Genomic DNA, 21,844 nt, shown 5'->3' with positions numbered 1-21,844 from the left:
TAAGTCAGTATTGTCAACAAAAGTATTTAAAAAATACAGTGATTTCTTTTTTTTTGAGAGACACATTAAACAAACCGAGTGTGTTTTACAAGCATCGGGGGTCAAACCAAAGGGAAGCCAATTTACAGAGTTTGAGATTACGGGACCGAGGTCCTGCAGTCGTCCAGTCTAGTGTTTGAAAGCAAAAAAAAAAAAAAGAAATACTCCAAAAACTGCTCAATCTTTTGAAAGAAAAAAGGAAATAAATCATTTACAACATTATAACCTATCCCTCCCTCCCTCCCTCCCTCCCTCCAGCTCTGAAGCTCTCTTTCATCATCCTGCCGTCCATCACACCTTTAACCGTGTTCATCTGGAGCCAGAAAGCCTGATTTCACGACCAGCGATCTGATAGCACACGACGAGTTTTAGTTCCCGATTGTTCGGTGGCATTCGTCAATAACCCTGTAGACCCCCATGACGCTGTACGATACTTAGGGTTGGACTGAGATCAGCTCGCCAATATTCACGTTTGACGAAAGAAATTGTTTGTGTTTTCAATATCGCAGAGTTTCTGCTATATTAAGAGCCTTGAAGACATTTTGAAAAGATGCACTAATCAATATTTTTATATTAATAAGCAGGGATCAAATGACTGATTTTCGAATTTACTGATTTTGTTTCAAACTTTCCGCTTTCATCATCGAGCAGCAAAAAGCAGCGTTTTATTACAACTTCATGGCAGACAGACAGTGGCGAGCTGGTTAACATATTTAAAAAAGAAAAAGTCAGCTTGTGATCTCAGAAGGTGGCAATATGTTGCGTTGACAATATGTTAGTTTCTTTACGCGTTGCTCTGCTGCCACCAAGTGGCCCAAAACAAGTATGCAGCCCTACAAAGCTTCTTTTAGCTTCTTTCAGCTTATTTTAGCTCCGCGTTTCATTTTCCCAGCTTGCAAAGTCTACAGTCACCAAACTGCAGACAAAGTTAGCGGCTAGCATAGCGGTGTGTTTAGCAGCTAAAGAGTTTCAAACTGAATTTACAGGAACAACCTCCCAAAATATACATCCACCGTTAGCGCTTCAACATTGTGCACATTTTATTTACTCTTTTAAAGTAGTTCAAATTAAACAAATCAATATTTTTGTCATAGAATTGGATGAAATAACTAAAACATAACATGAACTGTGTTTTTAGTGACGTAGCTCTACGGAGCCTTTAAGCTTTTTTCTTTTATTAAATATAATATATTAAATTACCAGTCAATTCATAGCCCTTTAATAATATATTTTGTAATTCAAGAAATGTTTTATCCCAAAGCTTCCAGAATACAGACGTGTTCCTTCACCACAATTTTGTTCTTGGAGGAAAACAACAAAAAGGACAGAAATAAAAAAATATTACATTTAAATAATAAACATTCATGCAAAAATATTGGCTACTGACAGATTGAAGAATCATCAGCCCTTCAGTCTAACCCCAAGTATTACATGTAAACATTGTGGAGTAAGAAGAGTAAACAACCACTTGATGATAATAGATAAATACTTTACTACAAATATACACTACATGATCAAAAACCTGGAATGTGACTACATTTTTAAATCAGGAATTCCAACATTATGACGCTAATTTAGTTTTTTTTCTCCCCCCACTTACAATAAGGCGAGCGTTGAGTCTAAACATTAGGAGACGCCGGCTGTTATTTACAAAGGACGCTACATCCAATCCAGCTATAAATCAAGCCTTACAAAATACGCTTTTTTGTTTCATTCAAAAAGACAAAAAGACCACGAGTTGTGCAATTCAGTGCAGTGGTGGGAGAGCGTTGTGAGACAGCCTTGATACGCGGACGCTCAGGGAAGAGCGCGAGTTAGAATTTGCAATAATGAAAAACAGAAACAGGCTGGAAGGAAACATGTCGAGCTTTAGAACGAGGTGCGTGAAGTCGTGAGCACTGATAACAAGGCTTCTTCGTGAGTGTGTCCTCCTCTGTAAGGCAGCCCCCGGATCGATACCGCCACCATTCAACACGCCGGAACTTAGTGCTACTTGTAGTTTTTGGAGTACCGTTTTAAGTGCCTTTCTCCAATTTTACGCCATTTAAAAAAAATAGCGATATTTATATTTTTACGAGATGAAAAGTAATTCTCATGATGCATCAGAATCTCGGGTTCTAAAGAGAGCGATGCATATCTAAGTGGGGGCGGTGATGCCGTGCCATCGTTATCTCCGCCAGTGTGTCCGTGAGTGAGTGTGCACCTCCGTGTCCGTCCGCGGCTAATATCAAATATTTTTGGGTGGCGAGTTACGGCTGCACGTCGAAGGACCTCTCGCTTTCTTTTGCTGTGACTTTCATTACACCTTTTATTACCCGTGTTATTCTGCCATTGATTGACTTCTCGCTCACTAACTAACAGCCGCTACTACTGTGCCCACAGTCAGGGAAGCACTGATCTCACTTTCAGTGTTTTGGACGGTGTGTTTGGCTAACGGAACTACCGGCACGCACGCTGCGGAGTACATCACCGCCACGCCGACGCGGGTTTAATTTAGTTTAAGCCAGATTGTATGAAGTTACGAGACGACTTCGAGCCGTTTACCTGCATGCATAGCTGCTTCTTTTAGCCAATCGGGTGGCCGTTGCAGACACAACTGGCAGAGATATGCACGACACTGAGTGCACCTTTCTAGTTTTAACCGTTACCAAAATTAAGTTGGAGACTCAAACCTGTAAAGCTGTGAATGACCGCACTCATGAAATGCACCTCAGGACTCATATATCTCAGGAAAGAGGCTGTTCCATTGTTTTTTTTGTTCCATTTTGTTGTGATTCCACATTAATAATAACGGTCCAGTGACAACCTACCGATGTAAAACCTCCTGAGAGCGATTTAAGGCCAACTAGTGAAAGAAAAACAAAACGGAAAGAGACGGAAAAAAGCTGATCGCTTGGATCAGTGAGAGATACACGCGATGCAGCGCTACGCACACGTGATGGATGACTGTTACAGTGAGCAAGATGCAGTTAGTGGGCCACAGTCATAAAGCAAGCTAGTGTATGTTCGTACAGGACTGCCAGGTCGGCGGTTTCGTGAACTTTACAGCGCAACGGTAATCAGGAAAAGAAAAGACCTTTCGTCCAAAGAAGCATCGGAAATATTAATATAAACACTAATATCAATACCATTCCTCTCATAGGAGAAATCATTACGATGCATGCACACACACACACACTTTCATGTTGGACTGACAGGAAGTGAAATTAAATGTTTGAGAAGCAAAAGGAATGTGGAGGGCTGGGCTACACCACACACACACACACACACACACACACACACATGATCCCAGGAGTGATGGGGAGGCGGGCGGTGGGGGGCGGGAGAAGAGATACTGTACAAAGGGGTTTCCATGACATTGGAAGAGTGGGCGGAGCCCGGAGGAGGGGGTGGAGTTGGGTCCGGGCCAATCAGCGTGAAGAGAAGCCTGTTGCTAAGCTACAGCCAACCACCTGCGTCACATCCCAGATCTGTGGAGACAAACGGACGAGAAGAAATGAAGAAGAGGGCCGTCTGCAAAGATCTGCATCAACACAGAGAGGACTGCACACTAGAGAGCACACCGACAACAACCATATCATGAGCAACTCCACCTATTGTGCAACATTACTTTCAATATATCATGTGCAATGCAACTTATTACTTTGTTATTCGAGTTTCTATTTAGCACAGGTGTCAGTGTTACTTCTTATACACTATAATACGTGTGCTTATATTTTTACTTTTACAGTTTCTTATTCTTCTGTTGTAATCTTTGATCAATCTTAAAGTTCTATCATATTTTATCTTTCAGTAAGTTTTCTTCAGACTTTTTACTGATAATTTAAAGCAAATTGCAAAACAAACAAATAGAAGGTTGAAATAAAGTAAACCAATGATCACATGACACTAAACGCACTTCAAGATACAGAAGCGCTCGAACAGAGGACGAGATGTTTGAACTTTTTTTTTGTGTTAATGAAGAACAGACTCAAAAATGTCCACAAAGAAAGTCCTCAAACCATTTTAGTAGAATGATGGATGAACAATAACGCGGTTCATTCATGTTTAAGGCTTGTAAGCAGCACGGTCACGCTGTCCCGATGGCCAGAAGAGATAATGTTGCAACAGTTCCTGTAAACGTTTCACTTCTTTGTTTCCTCTGTGATAACGTGTCACGACTTCACTACATTATCTACAAACGTGAAGTTTACCGCAGCGACTGAACCCCTGTTTACGGACAGTCGTTCATTTCTCACAGCAGAGACGAAGCCGGTGTGTCGTTAAGAACGACTTCTTTTTCCCGGGACGACGTTACTTTAAAACTGTGGACGACTGTGGATGCGTGTAATCCGTGTGTCCACCATGAATACGGCTCCTGAATTGACTTCACATCGGCGTTATTTTTGTCCTGAGCGACGCAAAATCAACAGACAGACAGACTACTCGTGTCCCTGTACGCGAAACCAATCGATTGCATTTCGTGGTGTATTTCACGAGCTGCCGCGATAAACAAACTGTTGTTCACCTTGACAATGCGGTCGCTTCCACAGGTGACCATCAGGCCTCTGGATGGGTCCATGTCCATGTGAGCGATGTTGTGCTTCCCCTCGTGGAACGTGGCCAAAGGTGTCCGACTGCACACGACACACACACACACACTTAAATCAGAACTGCCTCTGAAAATAAGAATATAATGTGAGTGATTATTACAACATTAAGAGGAGTCTGTTACTCACTCTTCTTCTTTGAAGGTATCGAAGCAGGCGTCACACACCCGCACCGGGAACTCGAAGCCCATGATTGGGAACGTGGTGCTTTTAGAACTACATTTCCCACACACAGCCTTGCCGCACTTCCTGCAGTGATGCTGCACAGAAAGGAAACACACCCATATATATATATATATATATATATATGTATATGTATGTATGTAGCATTAGTATGACTGATGGGTTTTAAGAGAATCCTGGTCCGACTCCCCTACCTGTCTGAGCCCCAGGGTCTTAGTGTCCCACATCTGCTTGATGTTCCAGAAGAACGGCTGCTCGCACTTCTGACACGAGTCGCTGTCTAACCACTGAGGCGCCTGCAGACACACACGCGCAGTCGAAGGCTGCCGTTAAACACGACTAAATTCAACTGCTCAAGTAGAAAAGAGCTGCAAAAATCATCTTTGAACTGAGACCGACGTGGAGAAACAACTAAGACTTCTCAGACTGAACATCGTGCTAAAAGTAATAGTGTGTAGAGTAAAGAGAAGCTGCCTGTAAAACATGTCAGTTCAAATTCAATGTAAGATGCTGAATTGTTTGAAATTTTACACAAACATCGAAGAAAGAAACTTTAAAGTAAAGTAGTACAATTTGAAAATGAAAAGATACAATATCTACCTAATTTAAACCAGTAAACCTTTACATCTTGTATTTACCAACGTCTGACCCGACTGCATCATCACATGCTCACGGAACAGAGGAAAAGTGAGAAAATAAAAGTCTGATCTGAGTTGTTTTCTCTCCTGTGTTTATTTATATATTTTTCTTTCCTTACTTTTTTGTCATCTGTGAAACGGGTTGAAAAAAGTTGCCATTTTTCATAATTTCTCTTTGCTCTCTAACCACGAGGTACATAAACTGTGTGTTACAAAGATGTGCAAATTAAAAGTGGAAGAAAACATGAAGGCTTTTTAGTCCCATTTAGAACATGAGGTGGTGGTGCACGTCTGCCTCTTGTGGCCGACATGAGTATTACAACAACAAACAGAACAGAAAGATGAACTTTGGCAAAACCTTTTTCTTTAAGTCACAAACAGGAGAGAAAACTATTTAGACTCTACCGGTTCCTCTACCGGTTCCTCTACAGGTTCCTCTACAGGTTCCTCTACAGGTTCCTCTACAGGTTCCTCTATAGGTTCCTCTACCGGTTCCTCTACAGATCTAACGGTGATGCAGACCTCTTCTCTCTGTGTGTCCATGTTCCACACCGCCATGCCTCCGTCGGCCGAGCACGAAACCAACTGCCTCGTCAACTGGAGGAAACGAACGGCCTGAACGCGCTCGCTGAGGGAGAAAAGTAATAATAATTACTGTTTATTCATAATTTAAACCAGCATCAGGCAATGTTTTCACAGAGACTCTGCAGCTCTACAGGGCGTTTTTCATGTGTTGACTGTGTAATTCAGTCCTAGCAGCTCTTATTAAACTACAACAGGTAGAACATCTCAAGCAAAAACGAGCTTTGATAAACCCACTAAAAACGACCTGCCGGCACCCAACATCTGACAAATAGGAATCAGTGAAACAGACTTCTTACAACCAAAGTGAAACAAACGTACTTCTAAGAGATGCACAAGGACCAAAGAAAAGATGCAAAAGAGACCCGTCGGACCCCACAGAGGAGGTGGAGCTACGTCACAGCGACGGACTTACTGGTGTCCCTGCAGCAGTAGCGTCCGTCCTTTGCGGCCCCCGATGTCCCACATGATGACGCTGTGGTCTGCGGCCCCCGAGAACAGCAGCCTCTGGACGGGGTCCCACCACAGGGTCGCTATGCTACCTACAGAGGAAGAAGCACAGCTGTTACATGTGGTGCTACATGTGCTGCAGGAGCCCGATGAGGGACGGCTTGTAGTCCGGCCCCCCCAGTCGGCTCCACCTGGTGCCGGCTGGGAGAACTACAGGACGCTCAGACCGTAAACCTGGAGCTGGAGGATCTGTTACAGCTTCATTTTCCATCAGCTGTCATAATTAACTAATATCTAAACATGAAACAAACTAATTTATTGGTGTTGGCAAAGCCGTTAATATTGATTTTTATTATTGAAGATGAAAACAAAGTTGTGAATTTGGTAATAATTTACTGTAAGAACCAAAAGCTTTACATACGACCACAACAAACACCTTTAATTACAGGTGGAGGATATTTCTCAGACAAAAGAAAGTTAAAAACAGAACAAAGTGAGATAAAAGGTGCGGTCTGATCTTTCTGTTCTGGTCTTTTATTTCTTTGATCATAACTTCCGTTAAATATTAAGGTGGAACTCCTGCAGTGCACAGCTTGAGGCCGGCACCATTAATATGCATTCATTATCAGTCCAATTAAGATGCATCATCATGACGGCACATCTGCAGATCAAAGAGAGAGGGAGCACATTCAAACTGTTACGCTGTAAAGATTTGTATTTTTAAAATATTTTTATATGAGAAATATGTCTGGAGGTAAAAACAAACATGTTTTGTTAAATAGTGGTGGAGATGATGAGTCATCCCGCTGCTCTCAACGAGCTCGTGTGTGAGAAATGCCCGGAGAGGAAACACAGGGAGGCGTTTGCGTCACACAGTGCTGCGTCCTGGCCGCTCATTGTTGTTCTGGGATCCATTTCTCTCGGCTACGAATACACTGAACCCTTAAAATGCAAATCTCATCCGAGTCATGCATTCATCCGGTTCCCAAAATGACCAGACTTCCCTCTAAACGGCTCAAAATGACCACTTAAACGGCTCGATGAGCATTAAAACAACAAGGCTGCCAGAACTCAAACTAGCAGATGTGGGAATCAGCTGTATGAGAAATTATATTTTTCATCATCTAAAACCAAATGATGGGATATCTGGCGGAGAAGCGGTCTAACATCCTGCCAACAGAGCTCTACTCAGTTGGAAAGTAAACATCAGAGCCTATAAAGCTCCTTTTTTGTGTTATGCAGAATGTTTTTTGGCCGTTTAAAAGCAGTTTCATTTCTTTGTATCGCCGTACTGAATGTCTTCCTCTGGCATAATGTGGAGGAATCTGGGTCATCTGTTATTTTTCTGCTGTGTGTGTGTGCGATTCATAGTTCTGCGTCAGCGATGAATGCGATTCTTCAGGTGCGTCTTTACCTTCGTGACCCTTCAGCGTGGTGATGGTGGAGTACGTCTGCTTCTCCAGCTTCAGCAGCGTGATCTGACCAGAGTAGTCGCCGACGAAGGCGTGCTGCGTCTCGTGGTCGTATCTGAGCCGAGAGTCAGGGAGGAAACAGACACACGGCGGCTACACACTCCTTTATACACTCATGGACGGGTTACCAGACCGGCCCGCTCGGCACAGGTCCAAGGGGCCCAAACAGGTTATGTCAAAGTGGCACAAAACTACTAAAAAGAGACACAAAACAAACACAGTAACACAAAATGACCAAAACGAGATGTTAAACAAGTACAAAAAGATGCAAAACGACTAAAAAGAGATTAAAAATGACCAAGATGTGAAACAAAACCACTACAAAGAGATGCACAACAACAAAGAGAGGCAAAACTACCAGAAATATGTGTCTTTGAATCTGTGGCTCATGTTCATTTGTAGGCCGGGTGGGGGCCCATCGTCTCATGTACACACACACACACGCACACGCACACACACACACAGTGAGTGACTGAAGGATACTGTAGGCAGGAGGCCCAGGCCGTGAAGTAGTGCCTCCCCAGCATGCTGCCGCTCTGGGTGCACATCCAGCTCACACTCTTGTCGTGGCCGGTGCTCACCACCCACTCACTCTCCAGAGAGAACACCATGTCTGACACGCGGTTCTGGTGGGCTGCAACACACACACACACACACAAAGTGTTAAAAACAGGCACACGCGTCCGTTGAACTGGGCTTTAGATCGGAGCCGTCATGGATGAGCTCCATCATCTGATTTGCTCTTTGTGAGTGCTGATCCAGCAGAGGCTCCTCTTAGAGTCGCTGTAATCCAGACTAAGACGAATCCCTTCAGACCGTCTGAATGCTTCATCTGTGGATCGCCTCTAAAAGGTGAACACTGTAGTGTTTAAAACTCTGGCTACAGATTTATTGATAATAAGTCAATTGAATAGCAAAACCTGATAATCAATGCACCTAATGTGCTGATATGCTACTTACAGTGGAAACCTCTTATTGTGATGTCAAATGAATCACTATAAGCAGAAAGTTATTACAACCATTTTCTGTAATAATTATTAGTCAGATTATCATCCAATTGACATTTGTCTATTGATAACATGAATATGAAGTAAGGAAACAGACAAAATGCATTATTCAAAAGACAATACAGCCGTTTCAAACCCGTCTTCAACCACAGCTGCACTTGTTTCCAGCCTCCATCACCAGCCTCCATCACCAGCTTCAATCACCAGCTTCAATCACTAGCTTCAATCACTAGCCTCCATCACTAGCCTCCATCACTAGCCTCCATCACCAGCCTCCATCACCAGCCTCCATCACCAGCCTCCATCACCAGCCTCCATCACTAGCCTCCATCACAAGCCTCCATCACCAGCCTCCATCACCAGCCTCCATCACTAGCCTCCATCACTAGCCTCCATCACTAGCCTCCATCACCAGCCTCCATCACTAGCCTCCATCACTAGCCTCAATCACTGGTTCTCACTGTTTGAGTGGACTAAACCAGGTTCCCTGAGGAACACCAAGCTTCACTGCTGCATCTCGTCGGCTCGGTAGTTTGTCACGATTTCAATGAGCACCAGCATCAGGTAGCCAGCCGGAGAGCAGAAGAAGAGGACACATAACTCTCAACATAACTGCTCAATTTAATGCAACAATTCAGCTATTAAACTCAATCCAAAGATCACATAGATTTAAATCTAACTTCAAAGCTACTTCAAAGAGAGAACAAAGGCTAAACTCATTGCTGCACATCTGTAACAGATAACAGAGAACATTACATGCTACGGGACGAAGAGACTGTACTACACTTACCTCATAAGTACTACATCAGACAAGATATTCTGTCTATATTTAGCGATGAAAGCATCACTGATAAGTATGAGTCATTCCTTTCCTCTTCAAGTGCAAGAAAGTGAGATGAATTAGTAGAACTGAGGCTTTCTGTGCTACTTAAGATCATGAGCACTTTATATTCTATCCTGCACTACTTCTAATTAATGAGAGAATTATTTGCATATTTTGTCTCTTGCTGCTTCATCACCAAACCAAAGTCTGTCCATGATTCTCTGAGTCGTCTTTCCTGCTCTACTGCTCCTTCAACGAGTCATTCATCTGAACCAAAGGAAAACATTTTCCAAAAGTATTTCCATCACCTCGGTCATATTTCTGAATACTTTGCCATTAATCCTGCAGATATACTGTACGTTCCCGAGATATTCTTATTCATACGATTCTTGCATTTACATTTAACACGTCTCAGCATTTTGTATTCACTTATTCACACCGTGTGTGTGCGTGTGTGTGTGTGTGTGTGTGTAGCACCAATTTGCACAGATTTCTCATTCTTTGTCGTTGTTCTGTACTTGTATTCTTTGCATATATTGTGTAATATATTGTAGCATTAGGTAAATAACTTACATTTTACATGATCCTTTATTTCTATATTTCTTTATTCCTATATTAGAATGTATGTATTACCAACTGGGGATCAATAAAGTTTTTCTGACAACACTATATAAGCAGACTAAACATATGGAAGCTGTTTTAAGGGTTAGTCAAAGTGGCTGCTATAAAAACTAAACACAACAAAGTCAATATTGGGTCGTGTGCAGCGCTGAAAGCAACACCGCCGGCCAAAAGGCTAATGGCGATATTAAGCCCCGCCCTGTCTCTGAAGTGCACACACACGTCCTGTTTGATCTGGTGCTGAGTCATGTTTCTGCTGCTCCATTTAGCTGTGAGCGCTAAAAACCAGATGGAGAATTCTAATGTGCTGTTTTGTCCTCTGAAGCAACAACTGATCCTCCACCGGGGCGGATAGAAGGGCTGCTGATACGGTCACATGTTCGTATTAATGATACGACATGAGAGGAAACGAGTAGGGCTGCAACTCCTAATTATTTCCTTTGTCAATCGATCTGCAGATTATGTCGAGTCCGTGAAATATATTTGTTTTAAATGCCCGTCACGACTTCCCAGAGCCTGATGTGACGTCTTCAGATGTTTTGTTCCATCAAAAGTCAAAAAGATAAAGAGTTTCACTTTAAAACGATGAAAGAGACGCAGCAAACCCTCTCATTACAGAAGACAGAACAACAGATTGTTATTTACCATTTTCACTTTAAAAAAAATTTAACAATTAATTGATTATCAATCTGTCAATCGTCTAATTTATTCATCTTTTTAGTCTATCACCATTTTTCCAGTCGTAAGCAATAGTTAAAATACCTCGTCAATGCGCACACACACGTATGTAATAAATCTCCCGTCTCTGCCCAATCTCAGCGTGTGTGTGTGTGTGTGTGTGTGTGTGTGTGTGTGTGTGTGTGTGTGTGCTCACCTGGATAAGTCTTGACGTGGCTCATCTTGTTGAAATCTTCAGAGATGAGAAACTCCTAGAGCGAAAACACAGAAACGAAACAAAAAGTTTCAAATCAAACAACTGTCCCCTCCACCCCCCACAGGCATTTGGTGGAGGTCCAAATATTGAAATTGTAGCTTACTTAAACCAGATATGCAGGTTTAAGATTAAAAAAGTATATTTAGGGACTATTTGAACAACAGAAAGAGCCCTGAGGTGAGACTGCAGCTTCACTCACCACAATAGCTCCATTGTCCTGGCCGATGAAGATGCGTCTGCTGTCGTGGTGGTACGACATGCAGGAGCACGGAGCTGAAAGGAGAGAAGACATTCACCATGAGCAGGAGAGTCAACACACACCATGTTGTAGAGAGGAGTGTGTGTGTGTGTGTGTGTGTGTGTGTGTGTGTGTGTGTGTGTGTGTGTGTGTGTGTGTGTGTGTGTGTGTGTGTGTGTGTGTATGTGTGTATGTGTGTATGAAGGCCTACTTACAGGAGACGGTGTGGTAGATGCTGGGCCAGTACTGGCCGCTGTCTCTTTTCAGCCAGACCCGGATGGTTCTGAGGGGAAAAGGTTGAAAGTGTCACCTTCAAAGCGCTCTCATATGTCTTCACAAAGGTCTTTCTGTAGTTTATTTCATGTTAGGGAGGTCATTCTTCATTATACAAGTGCATTTTTAATCTGTTACTTACTGTTTGCATGGACCTACCCTGAAGTTAGAGCTATAATTTATGTAAAACTGAGGCACTCCTCAATAGAAATAAAGAAGGGTCTTAGTCTTGGACTGGGTTTAATCCTCGTCTGGGAGACCTGCCCTCCTAATGCTCTTTGCACACAATGCTCAGTTCTGTTCCCATTACAGCACATGAAGGGGTAGAATGATTGTTAATTCATTTCATGGTATAAACAGTGTGCTTGAATTATTTTGCTTGTAGTTCCTGGCCGGTAACTTTTGCAGCATTATGCAGATGCCCTTCCAGCCATGAACACCAGCTTTATTCACGTCACCGTCGATGGTTCAATATTGAACCGTTTCTGAAGCTGTACTTTCGGCCGGTACCAACTTGTAGTACTTTGTTGTATATGCAGTGTTTTTGCATTTCAGCATCCTCTGAATGTTGTGTTTTTGAACCACATTAAGTTTGCAGTTAAAATAAGCTTCAGTCAACCTTTTTTTAAAGGTTTTACTTCTATTCCAGTAAAATGTCTGCAAAGACACGCACAAAGTTAACATAACGAAAGCCGCATCTGAACGTCAGACTGCTGCATCATCGCCACACAACTTCCCTTTTTCATTATAAAGTGGGTTTTAGATGTGTGATGGGAACTGCATCACATTTCTTCATAAAATGGAGGATGTTGTTTCTTTCACACACTTCGTAACCAAACATGTCGGACCTGGTATCACTTCCAGTGACAGTGGTGGACTGATGTGAACCCTGTTACACCTTAACACAGATCAAAGGGAAGAGGTCTGTCAGATTATGCAAAAAGGAAAATGGTACTGTACCCAGTTGTCAAAATGTGACGTTCGAGGGCATATTAAAATCATGCGAAGCTTGGTTGTCAATCATTACAAAGCAACTTAAAAATACAATAAATAAACAACTTGCCTTTTGTTGTGATTGTTTTCATCTAACCAAACACCGTCAGTAATTTAAGACTCTTTTAAACAAGGTCCAGCTACAAGCATTTAATTATAAACCCTTGCGACGAATTAAACATTATAGATTACGAGTGGCACATGAAGGCAGCAGAGAAAGTAATGTTTACTATACTAGCTAGCTAGTTAGCTTGTTAGCGATAAGTCAACCACAACAACAACATCATCATCATAATACCGCTACGTGCAGGGATATTGAGTCGTAAAGCTCATTATTATAGAATAAAAAAACATATATATTCCCGTTTACTATTACGGTTGCGCCAAGAATTATGAGTGTCATGCCCAGTAAATAGACAGAGCCCGCTAGCTACTCCCCTTAGTTTGTCGTGACCAGCAAATAGACGGAGCCCAAAGCTGCTCCCGTTAGCCAGCTCGACCAAAAACAACTCACCTGTCCTCGCTGACCGTGATCACTCCTTCTTCATTTGGTATCAGAACGGCCGCGTTGACAGCGTCTGAGTGCCCCTCGATCTTGTTCAAGAGAATCGGTCTTGCGGTCTGGGGCCTCGAGTGGATCTCCGCCGCCATGGTTTATATTATAAGTGTCCAGCAGCGGGTTTTTCCTCCTCACTCGGCAGTAAAAAAGGAGGAGGACGACGATCAGCTGATCAGGATTACCGTAATGACTGCAGGAAATGGGGGGCGTGAGCGAAGAATTCACGGTGCGTTTCAATAACCGTAAGAGACAAAATAATTCGTTATGAGTCCAGCAGCGGAGACATTTACAGGATTACAGCAGCATATTTAACATAATATGAATACATTTAATGTAGTATTATTATAAATAAGGAATAAACTGTAAAGAATATTAAATAAGTAAAAAAGTAAAAATATCCACAGTAACTAAAATATAACTAAAATATGCCAGAAAAAAAGATAGAGTATGTCCCCAACTACAAAGTGTGTCAAATGAAGTGTGCTCAAAAAAATACCAGGATGCATTTTGCAGAATGCAAGCCAGCATGCTTTACTGGCTATTGTGACCCACAATCCTTTGTGCGGAAGACCAGGACCCGAACCCAATGCCCCCCCTAAAGCCTTAAAGCCTGAACCCTCAGACTTAGCTGACGCCACCTGTTCAATGGTTGAGTGTGAGAGGCTGCAAAGGCTTTGAAACAGTGTAAATACGAATGGGACAGCTCTGTGCTGCGAAAATAAAATGTACGATTGTGTTTGTCTAAAATAAATATCCTCTGCTTTCATGTGTTTTTATATTTAGTGCAAACTCACGGAAAGTGTTGATAAAGGGCTCAACATGTCTGCGTGAGAGCGATTTAAAGATCCTACAGTGGGACAGTCCTAAACCCTCATGGGTAGCGAGAGCACGCCTCAAAGTCTGGGATTGGGCCCATATGAGCAAGAAGGTCCAGGAGGACGTAGTATGTCCCAATTGAATTTATACATAAAACTGTACTTACTTTGTACTAAAAGTTAAAAGAAAACATATGTAGTTTGGTACGCAGCTTAAGTTTCACCAAATGTCGCATTAACCACAATGCAAGTGAGTCATCAAGAAGTCTGTGAAAAGAAATGAAACAGTCTCGGGGGCAGAAAAGCCTCACATGTACTGATACAAGACATCAGCTGTCAAATGCATCAGTGATTCAGTGCTCAGATGTGACCAGACGGTCCGCTCTGAAGGACGCAGTTGTTTAATGTGCTTCTGCTCTTACAGCCCTCATTACACTAGTCATCCAATCCTTATTTTCATCAGTCGGCCACAGGCTCAAAACACCTTCATGTTATTTCCTTCGGCGATAGTGACAGTGACTTAACAGATGTTTAAGTGAAAGTCTTCAAGATTGCTACTTTAACATACCAGAACTACATCTTCACAATTCAATGTGGCTTTATTGGGATGACAGTTTCAGAAAAAAACCCCTCAAAATAATCAAAATAAAAACTTGAGTTTGAATTGGAAATTCCAATTTTTGAGCTGCGAATTAAAGTTTGAGAAGTAAAACTTTACATTCTAGAGCTGTAATTTAAAACTGCCGTCTATACTGTGATATTGTCAAACTGGTGAGTCACATTCCTTAGAAACAGGTTGAGCGCTTCGGGAAATACCCGACTCATTTAACAGCTGCTTGATAAAGTTGGAATTAATTGTTCTGAAGCACCATCAACAACCACTGAACTGAACATGGAAACACAATAATTGCTATTACCCAAAATAAGGCACAACCATTGATGTTATAAATATGTGTATTTATTTGATCAAATATGAAGCAAGTATGAAAACAGAAGACTTCCTCAGTGAGGGACACAATCATTGTGGAGCAGCTGAATGCAAGACGTTCATGATGGGATGTACAGAACAGACTGCAGACAGGGGCACGATAAATACACTGATCATACGACTCCAGAGGAGAGAGAAACACACAATTCACATTCAGTCTTTTAAAAAAAAAGTAATAAATTCAAAAAAGTATATAAAACAAATTAAAAGCAGCTGGAAAAATGTAGTCAGCAAAAACATTTTATAAAGCATGTTATGCGTTACAGAACATGTGTAACATAAAACGCAATATTTAAAACAAATAACATCATATGTCCACGCTGTACATAAGTCTACAGCAAAGTGTGTGTGTGTGTGTGTGTACACGTCTTCGTTCATGCGTGGCAGTGTAGACGCATTTCCCATGCTGGCGTACGACGCTACCAGCAGATAAGCCAGCGATGGTTGAGCTCAAGGCTGGTTGATCTGCCCCATGAAGAGGACGGTACCTGGGACAGAGACGGGGAGAACTCAGTGTCTGTTAGAGCTACACACAGCGTTAAAAAGGTGACCCCAGATGGGGAAAGGAAATATTAGACCGTACCTGTTGGCTTATGTCTGATGAGGAAGAGGAAAGGTCGGTCCACTGTAACCCAGGGTGGAGAGGACCGAGCCAGCAAAATGGCAGCTAAACACAAAACCACGTCAGAGACAACAACAACAACATAAGTGTTGGGCTCAAAATGTTTGTCCAAAACTACAAGTCCCAGAACAAATACTCACTAGTGGCAGCTGCTGCTTTTGTTCCATCTTCATTCACCACGATTTTGGCTTTCTGCAGAGCCTTGGAGACGTGAACAGGCTCAGCACCTGAGAACAACAACAAGTGGTATTTTGAGGAAATTTTTGAGGAAAGTAGAAATTGTAATTCGATAAATGATTTGCTTGGAATTAAATGTGTGAACGGTGCTTTTTACACCTGCAGTTCATGGTTCAGATCAAGCCCAAAAAAATAAAATAAAAAATAAAAAAAAAGTGTTTTTGCCTTTTCGCCTGCTTCACATCCATCAGAAACAACCTTTTTTTCCCCTGGAGTAATCCAATAACCTCCTTTACAGATTAGACCACATGGTGGCACTAGACCCCACCATTTAGAGCGTCTTTCACTCCATCACTCGGGCAGAGAAAGAGAACAGGAGGGACTTTGTTTTTCACGCCGGGCAGCGACACACAACTCACTCCTCACTGGCTCCGAGCAGGAAACAGCCAACGATGCCTCGTATCCAGATAAACCTGTTGTGAATACTCAAGAGGCAGCGCGTCGCTTTCACTCACTGAGGTGTCTGAAGTCGGCTTTGGCCTCACTGAACATGTTCGTTATTCCCAGCGCTGAAAGGGGGGCTTCCAAATCCACCTCGGCATCAGCAGTAAACCTACAGACGTAAACACAGTGTTGCTGTCGCATTCAGCCAAAGAAGAGCTGCTGTGGTGCGAGTCAGAGTCTCACTCACTTGGGGATGAGCAGGCGGACTTTCCTCATGCTCATCAGTTTGGACCAGCCCTGCACCGCGGCCGCGCTGATGTGTGGGATGACGCGGGAGAGGGGCGTGTCCTCCTCGGAGGGCAGAACTATCAACATGGTGACGGTGTTGCCGTGATACGGCAGCTCAATCACCTTGTACTTCAGTCCCTGAGGCGTGGAGGCGATACCTGGCGGCGGAGTTACGGGTTAATCGTTTTCAAAAGGTCAGGCTGACGGGGAGGAGGAAACTTGAGCCAAGCACAGTGCCACAGTACATGTGCGATTAAAAAGAAAGAAGCGTGTATTTATGCTATAAATGCTTTTTCTGTGGGTGACAGTTTCCGGTGCCATTATATTCATAAAACATAACCGCATCAAGCCATAACCAAGTGATTTAGGGCCATTACAGACTATTTATGGCATAGGTGTAGCAGAGACTATGAACACTAAAGTACACAGTGTGACACTGGAGAAAGACACCAACGTGTGTGTGTGTGTGTGTGTGTGTCACAGCTGAACGTGGCTTCGCGCTGTATGAGAATCTAGCCGCAGCACTCCGACGACTCGGCGTAATATAGAAGCGTGACTAGCGCGTCGTTTCACACGGGAGTGAAAACATCCGACCAATGTGGGAAGTCTGAACTCACATTAGTGACTACAACTCAACACGAGCCGACGAATGAGTCAAACTGCTGGGATTGCGTCATAAAAACAAACTAAATTAAGAACTATGTAATCTTTAATTTGCAGTCTTGCGAGTTTAACAGCAGCTTCTGATTGGCCGGTTTGTTGCCAATTTCTCCAGCCACGTCGGGACGGTTCAGACATGCAGTTTATTTAAAGACGTGAAAACCAACTTCATGTTGAGTTTAATATCACTATGTTTTGACTTTGTTTATTGCAGTGTCATTCGTATGACTTCTCTCAACTGGCTCCGATTGCTGACCTTCTTATCTGGACAATGAATTCAAACGAGTCTGAATCCATCCGGCAACCATCTACAGCAGAACCGCACCTTCTAATTATGCCACTCAATAAATAAATAAATAAATAAATAAATAAATAAATAAATCAACGGGCTCTTTGAAAGCAAGGAGATGATATAAAAGCAAAATCACCAACACAGAGTGACACGTCTCCACTCACCGATGCTGAAGACGGACAGTTGGGACATCATGGGGACTTTGTAAACGTCTCCGTTGCCCCCGGTGAAGGGTCTCATCTTGGTGTTCTCGGGCTGGAAGCGAGACTTCCACAGGCCTTTGAAGTAGATCGCGTTGACAACGACCAGACGGGTCAGAGGCGAGTCCAGCATGTCTGCTTTGATCAGGCTGGGGATGTGACCTGGATTCAAATTTAAAAAATCTTTCATATTCACTTCAGCACAGATGAGAAAGTAATAACGCAGCATCAGATCAGACCGCTTCACAAAGTCAAGGCTGTCTGTGAGGAGTTCAACAGGTTGAATATGCGTTTGATGTGTGAACACGAAAGAAAGACGCAACTCTCAGCACCCCATCGGGAGGCTGAATGGAAAGCTTGGACCACAACCGTCAAATCTGAGTCTGTATCAACCAGTCGCAACACATCGAGCGCCACATTCACGACGGATGAAGCGTCTTAGTTTCTGTTCCCTCAAACTTATGAAATGTACATACTTTAATACACAACTGTCACTCAACAACTTGAACACAAATACACGCCTGCATCAACAAGGGGCTCTTTGACAATATGAATACCGCGTGTACAGCTGCCACATTCACCCATGACTCCTACCTTTGGTCTTATTGCTGACCCATTCGTTGATCTCCTCCGCGGCCCCGTGGGAGTCGCTGAAGTCCAGGGCCCTGCTCGTGCACTGGAAGTTGGCTTTGTTGGCGGACACGAAGGCCTCCTCCATGGGGAAGCCTTCCTGGTTGAACATGGCGTTGGCGATCAGCACGACGTCCTGGTTGGACTTGGCCGTCAAGGTCTTGTGCAGCTTCTTCAACATCCTGTACGGGCCTATTATTGCACAAGGTTTAAACTTTAAACTAAATATTTGAGGGCTCATCTGAGATCTGCAGGGACTTCAGTTCACACGAAGAGCAAATCTACCAAACTCTAGTCGGTCGGTGGCTCAACTTCCAACCCCCAGAAGGAGTCCTTACCGTTCTTCTTGTACCGCAGCGCGTTGAGGACTTGCTTGCGAGTCTCTCCGTGGGCTCCCGGCAGCAGCATCCCGAGGATGGAAGCCACGCCGTGGGGCGACAGCACCACGTTCTCCAGAGGCTTGGAGAGGACCGCTTGCTGGAACACCTGTATGCCGAGATCAGAGCCCCGCTCGCCGTAGGACGGCGCCTGGGACAGCGCGGCGCCATTGTGGCCGTACAAGGCCGCCAGTGCACACAGGCAGAGTAACGAGAGGCGCTTCATCTTCAACTCCGCAGCAGCTGAAGAACACAGAATATTAGATATGTTTTGTTGATTTCTCCTCTAGTAGACAGATTACTGGTAGCACGCATTGGTAAACCTCTGAGCTTCATCAATATTTCATCTTTATGAGCATTTCAACAACTGCAGATTTAAGACATCATTCCACAATAGGCATCCCTTTCATGACTCCTCAATCATCACATGGCCCTCTGCTTGTTTTTTTAAAGGAACACATGTTTACAGAGTGCTGCAGGATCTGACTAACACCTCGTCACACTTCCTCAAATATTAGCTCTAAACACGACCGCCTGGGTTCTTCGTTATTTTAATTCTAGACTAAAATGAAATCTTTCATGAAACCATTTTAGTGAAATGAGTCAGCCTGCACCCCCACTCACTGACGCAGGATGAAAGCAGCCACAGGAGACATGCCTGCAGGCTTGCTTATAAAAGAGGGATAAATTGTATCCATGGGATTTATTGTACATGTTCTTACTAGTCATCACGCGTTTTTTAGTTTTTCTCCCCAGTGGGAACTGTGCAAATGGTTAGACTGGTTTATTCGCTGTTCAATCTCCGAGATTGTTCCTCACAACCTTTGGGAAATGGCAGTGAAACAGGCTTCACACGCAGTTTAGTTTGAGGTCGAAGCAACACTTCACTTTCTGACTGAGTGAATAGAGATTCCTGCACGAACAATGGTGGAGTTTGGCCTTGAATGACCATGCAATCAGCAGTGGTTGTAGATAAAACTGCTATGTTAACGCGTACAGATACAATTAGCATTGTGTTAAGACGAGAGACACCTACAATTTTAAAGGACTGCTGGATAAGTTTGCAAAAAAAAAGCTGAAAACATTTGTTTTTTCCCCCCCAGAGACTGTCGTGTGTCCGTCAAACATCCAGGAATGCATTCACACAAATTCATTTTTAAAAAGCCATTTTAGCCCTCGACCATGCACCTGGAGAGCCCAAAGGAAGCAGCTGAACGTGAAGCGCACTACTGCACTGCAAGTCACAAACAACAGGGTTTCTGCAGTGTTTTTACGCACATTATTTGACTAAATAGCTAGTTTAAAGAGCTTTTCGGTTGTTGTAGAACAGCTAACGTTACACATTTGTTGAGTCTACCGTTCAGGTATAACCTTAAAAAAAACGAGAGTCCTTAACTTACCGATCTGGAGACGGTACTTTGAATGCCGCAGGTGAACCGTTAACCGTATCAGTCCGCTTTCCAAACGAGATAAAACGAAAGGTTCGTCCGCGGTGTTAACGTTAAATGACGAAAACACTGTAATCCGGTGAACGTGAGAACTACGACTGGCTCCACCGGTGATTCAGAGACGACTTTATTGGCCCCGAACTCCGCCTTCAAACAAAACAAGCGAGCGTGAAGCGGGTGTCTCCGTTTTAGTGTCAAGCGCAACGAAATAACTGATTAACAGCTTCCGGGGAGGTTTCAAAATAAAAGCCAAACATTACCATATAGTTGTCCGTTGACACACAAAAACAGCTTCACGTCCTTTTATAACACAAAACATATTATTTTACATTCTGGTATATGGTATTGCTGTACTCTACCGAGTTGCTGCTCCTAATTTCGTAAAAATAAACAAATAAAAAGTTAAATGTTCTACGTCCACGTCCACTTCCGGTACGTTTTGCCCAACTTGATGCAGCTGACAACTTGTGCGTTGTTTACACCAGGAAGTGACAATGATGAGAAATGTTTAGAAAGAACATGTGAGCAGGCGTCTCCGTTATGTTTAGTCACATTCAATGGAAAATCACTGAGGACCTACGACTTCACCACGAGGCATTCACGTGCCAACACAAAATAAAGAAGCATCCACACAAGTTCTGTTTTTGTTTTTAATGTTACATCTTTGCAGAACAGAGCATTAACAAAAAAACAACGAGTCAGTTTGCTAAATTAACACGTCTCATAGGAGAGTTTGGGCTTATTCATTTTGTATGTGATTTTATATTTACATAACCAAGTGACCATTCACAAAGGATCACCTGATGCTTTTCTGTCTGGTGAGGTGACACAGTTGGGTGGCGACACACACACACACGCAAAGAGGCTGAAGCTCAATTACGCCCCTGCTGCAGCCAAAGAGGCTGAAGAGGAGGTGCATGGGGATTTGAATTACAGGGGGATTAAATGAGGGTGCATGGGCAATGATGAGTAAAGCATCGTAAACGTTTGCCTTCACAAAGACTTCATAATAATATATATTTCACATGTATACTTTGTGGACTGGATGCCATGAGACACCGATGGCTGAATTCAGAGCAGGGTTTTTGGTCTACAGATTTTGGGGGGGGGGGGGGTGTGGTACGTGTGTTGGAGTGGGGTTCTTGCAGCTGAGATGCAGAGACGGAACTGACTGTGAAAACAAACAGCGTTAAGCAAAGTGGGGTCACTGTGTCTGTGTTTTGGAGGTGCTTATTGAACACACAGCTGTCTAATACAAGCGTGTCATGCGAGGCCACTTCTGTTCTTATCATGCAGACTCTGCTTTTAAACCGAATCCAAGACAAAAGACGAAAACATTGCAATATGTCGTCCCGATTACACAGTTTCCCAAACAGTTACACGCCATCTCTGGGTCCTGCTGGCGATCTCATGCTCCTGTTGAGCAGCCCAGACAGCATTGTAGCTGCGCTCTTATCATCAAACAAGACCAACAAGACTAAACTTGTTTGACGAGCGCGACC

At 43.3% G+C, this 21,844-nt stretch overlaps 2 protein-coding genes across 2 annotated transcripts; both read right to left on the bottom strand.

The window, feature by feature from the left end:
- Nucleotides 1-83: 83 nt before the first annotated feature.
- Nucleotides 84-13,522, bottom strand: wdfy1 (WD repeat and FYVE domain containing 1). The gene is made up of 12 exons (XM_079272148.1): nt 13,357-13,522; nt 11,792-11,859; nt 11,538-11,611; nt 11,279-11,333; nt 8,437-8,587; nt 7,896-8,008; nt 6,447-6,573; nt 5,972-6,077; nt 5,006-5,107; nt 4,758-4,888; nt 4,547-4,655; nt 84-3,509 (listed from the first exon to the last, which is right to left on the bottom strand). The coding sequence occupies exons 1-12, from the start codon at nt 13,491-13,493 to the stop codon at nt 3,450-3,452; spliced, it is 1,233 nt and encodes a 410-aa protein (XP_079128274.1). The 5' UTR covers nt 13,494-13,522; the 3' UTR covers nt 84-3,449.
- Nucleotides 13,523-15,164: 1,642 nt separating this feature from the next.
- On the bottom strand, nt 15,165-20,492 carry serpine2 (serpin peptidase inhibitor, clade E (nexin, plasminogen activator inhibitor type 1), member 2). The gene is made up of 9 exons (XM_079272632.1): nt 20,295-20,492; nt 18,856-19,137; nt 18,482-18,709; nt 17,852-18,049; nt 16,695-16,893; nt 16,519-16,616; nt 15,967-16,053; nt 15,788-15,871; nt 15,165-15,692 (listed from the first exon to the last, which is right to left on the bottom strand). The coding sequence occupies exons 2-9, from the start codon at nt 19,118-19,120 to the stop codon at nt 15,655-15,657; spliced, it is 1,197 nt and encodes a 398-aa protein (XP_079128758.1). The 5' UTR covers nt 19,121-19,137; nt 20,295-20,492; the 3' UTR covers nt 15,165-15,654.
- Between the last annotated feature and the right edge of the window lie 1,352 nt (nt 20,493-21,844).

Source organism: Melanostigma gelatinosum (assembly GCF_949748355.1).
Source record: "Melanostigma gelatinosum genome assembly, chromosome: 7".
Taxonomy (NCBI): domain Eukaryota; kingdom Metazoa; phylum Chordata; class Actinopteri; order Perciformes; family Zoarcidae; genus Melanostigma; species Melanostigma gelatinosum.
Note: the sequence above shows the minus strand (reverse complement) of the source record. Positions and strands in the feature narration are given on the sequence as shown.

What these genes read in the sequence shown, in the direction of transcription:
- wdfy1 (XM_079272148.1), bottom strand. Translation starts at nt 13,493, where the DNA reads ATGGCGGCGGAGATCCACTCGAGGCCCCAGACCGCAAGACCGATTCTC. An exon ending in CATCTACCACACCGTCTCCT is followed by an intron (nt 11,612 to 11,791) that starts GTAAGTAGGCCT and finishes CTCTCCTTTCAG; the next exon opens with CTCCGTGCTCCTGCATGTCG. An exon ending in CACGCTGAAGGGTCACGAAG is followed by an intron (nt 6,574 to 7,895) that starts GTAAAGACGCAC and finishes CTTCCTCTGTAG; the next exon opens with GTAGCATAGCGACCCTGTGG.
- serpine2 (XM_079272632.1), bottom strand. Translation starts at nt 19,120, where the DNA reads ATGAAGCGCCTCTCGTTACTCTGCCTGTGTGCACTGGCGGCCTTGTAC. An exon ending in GGTCAGCAATAAGACCAAAG is followed by an intron (nt 18,050 to 18,481) that starts GTAGGAGTCATG and finishes ATTTGAATCCAG; the next exon opens with GTCACATCCCCAGCCTGATC. An exon ending in ACTGTCCGTCTTCAGCATCG is followed by an intron (nt 16,894 to 17,851) that starts GTGAGTGGAGAC and finishes CTCCGCCGCCAG; the next exon opens with GTATCGCCTCCACGCCTCAG.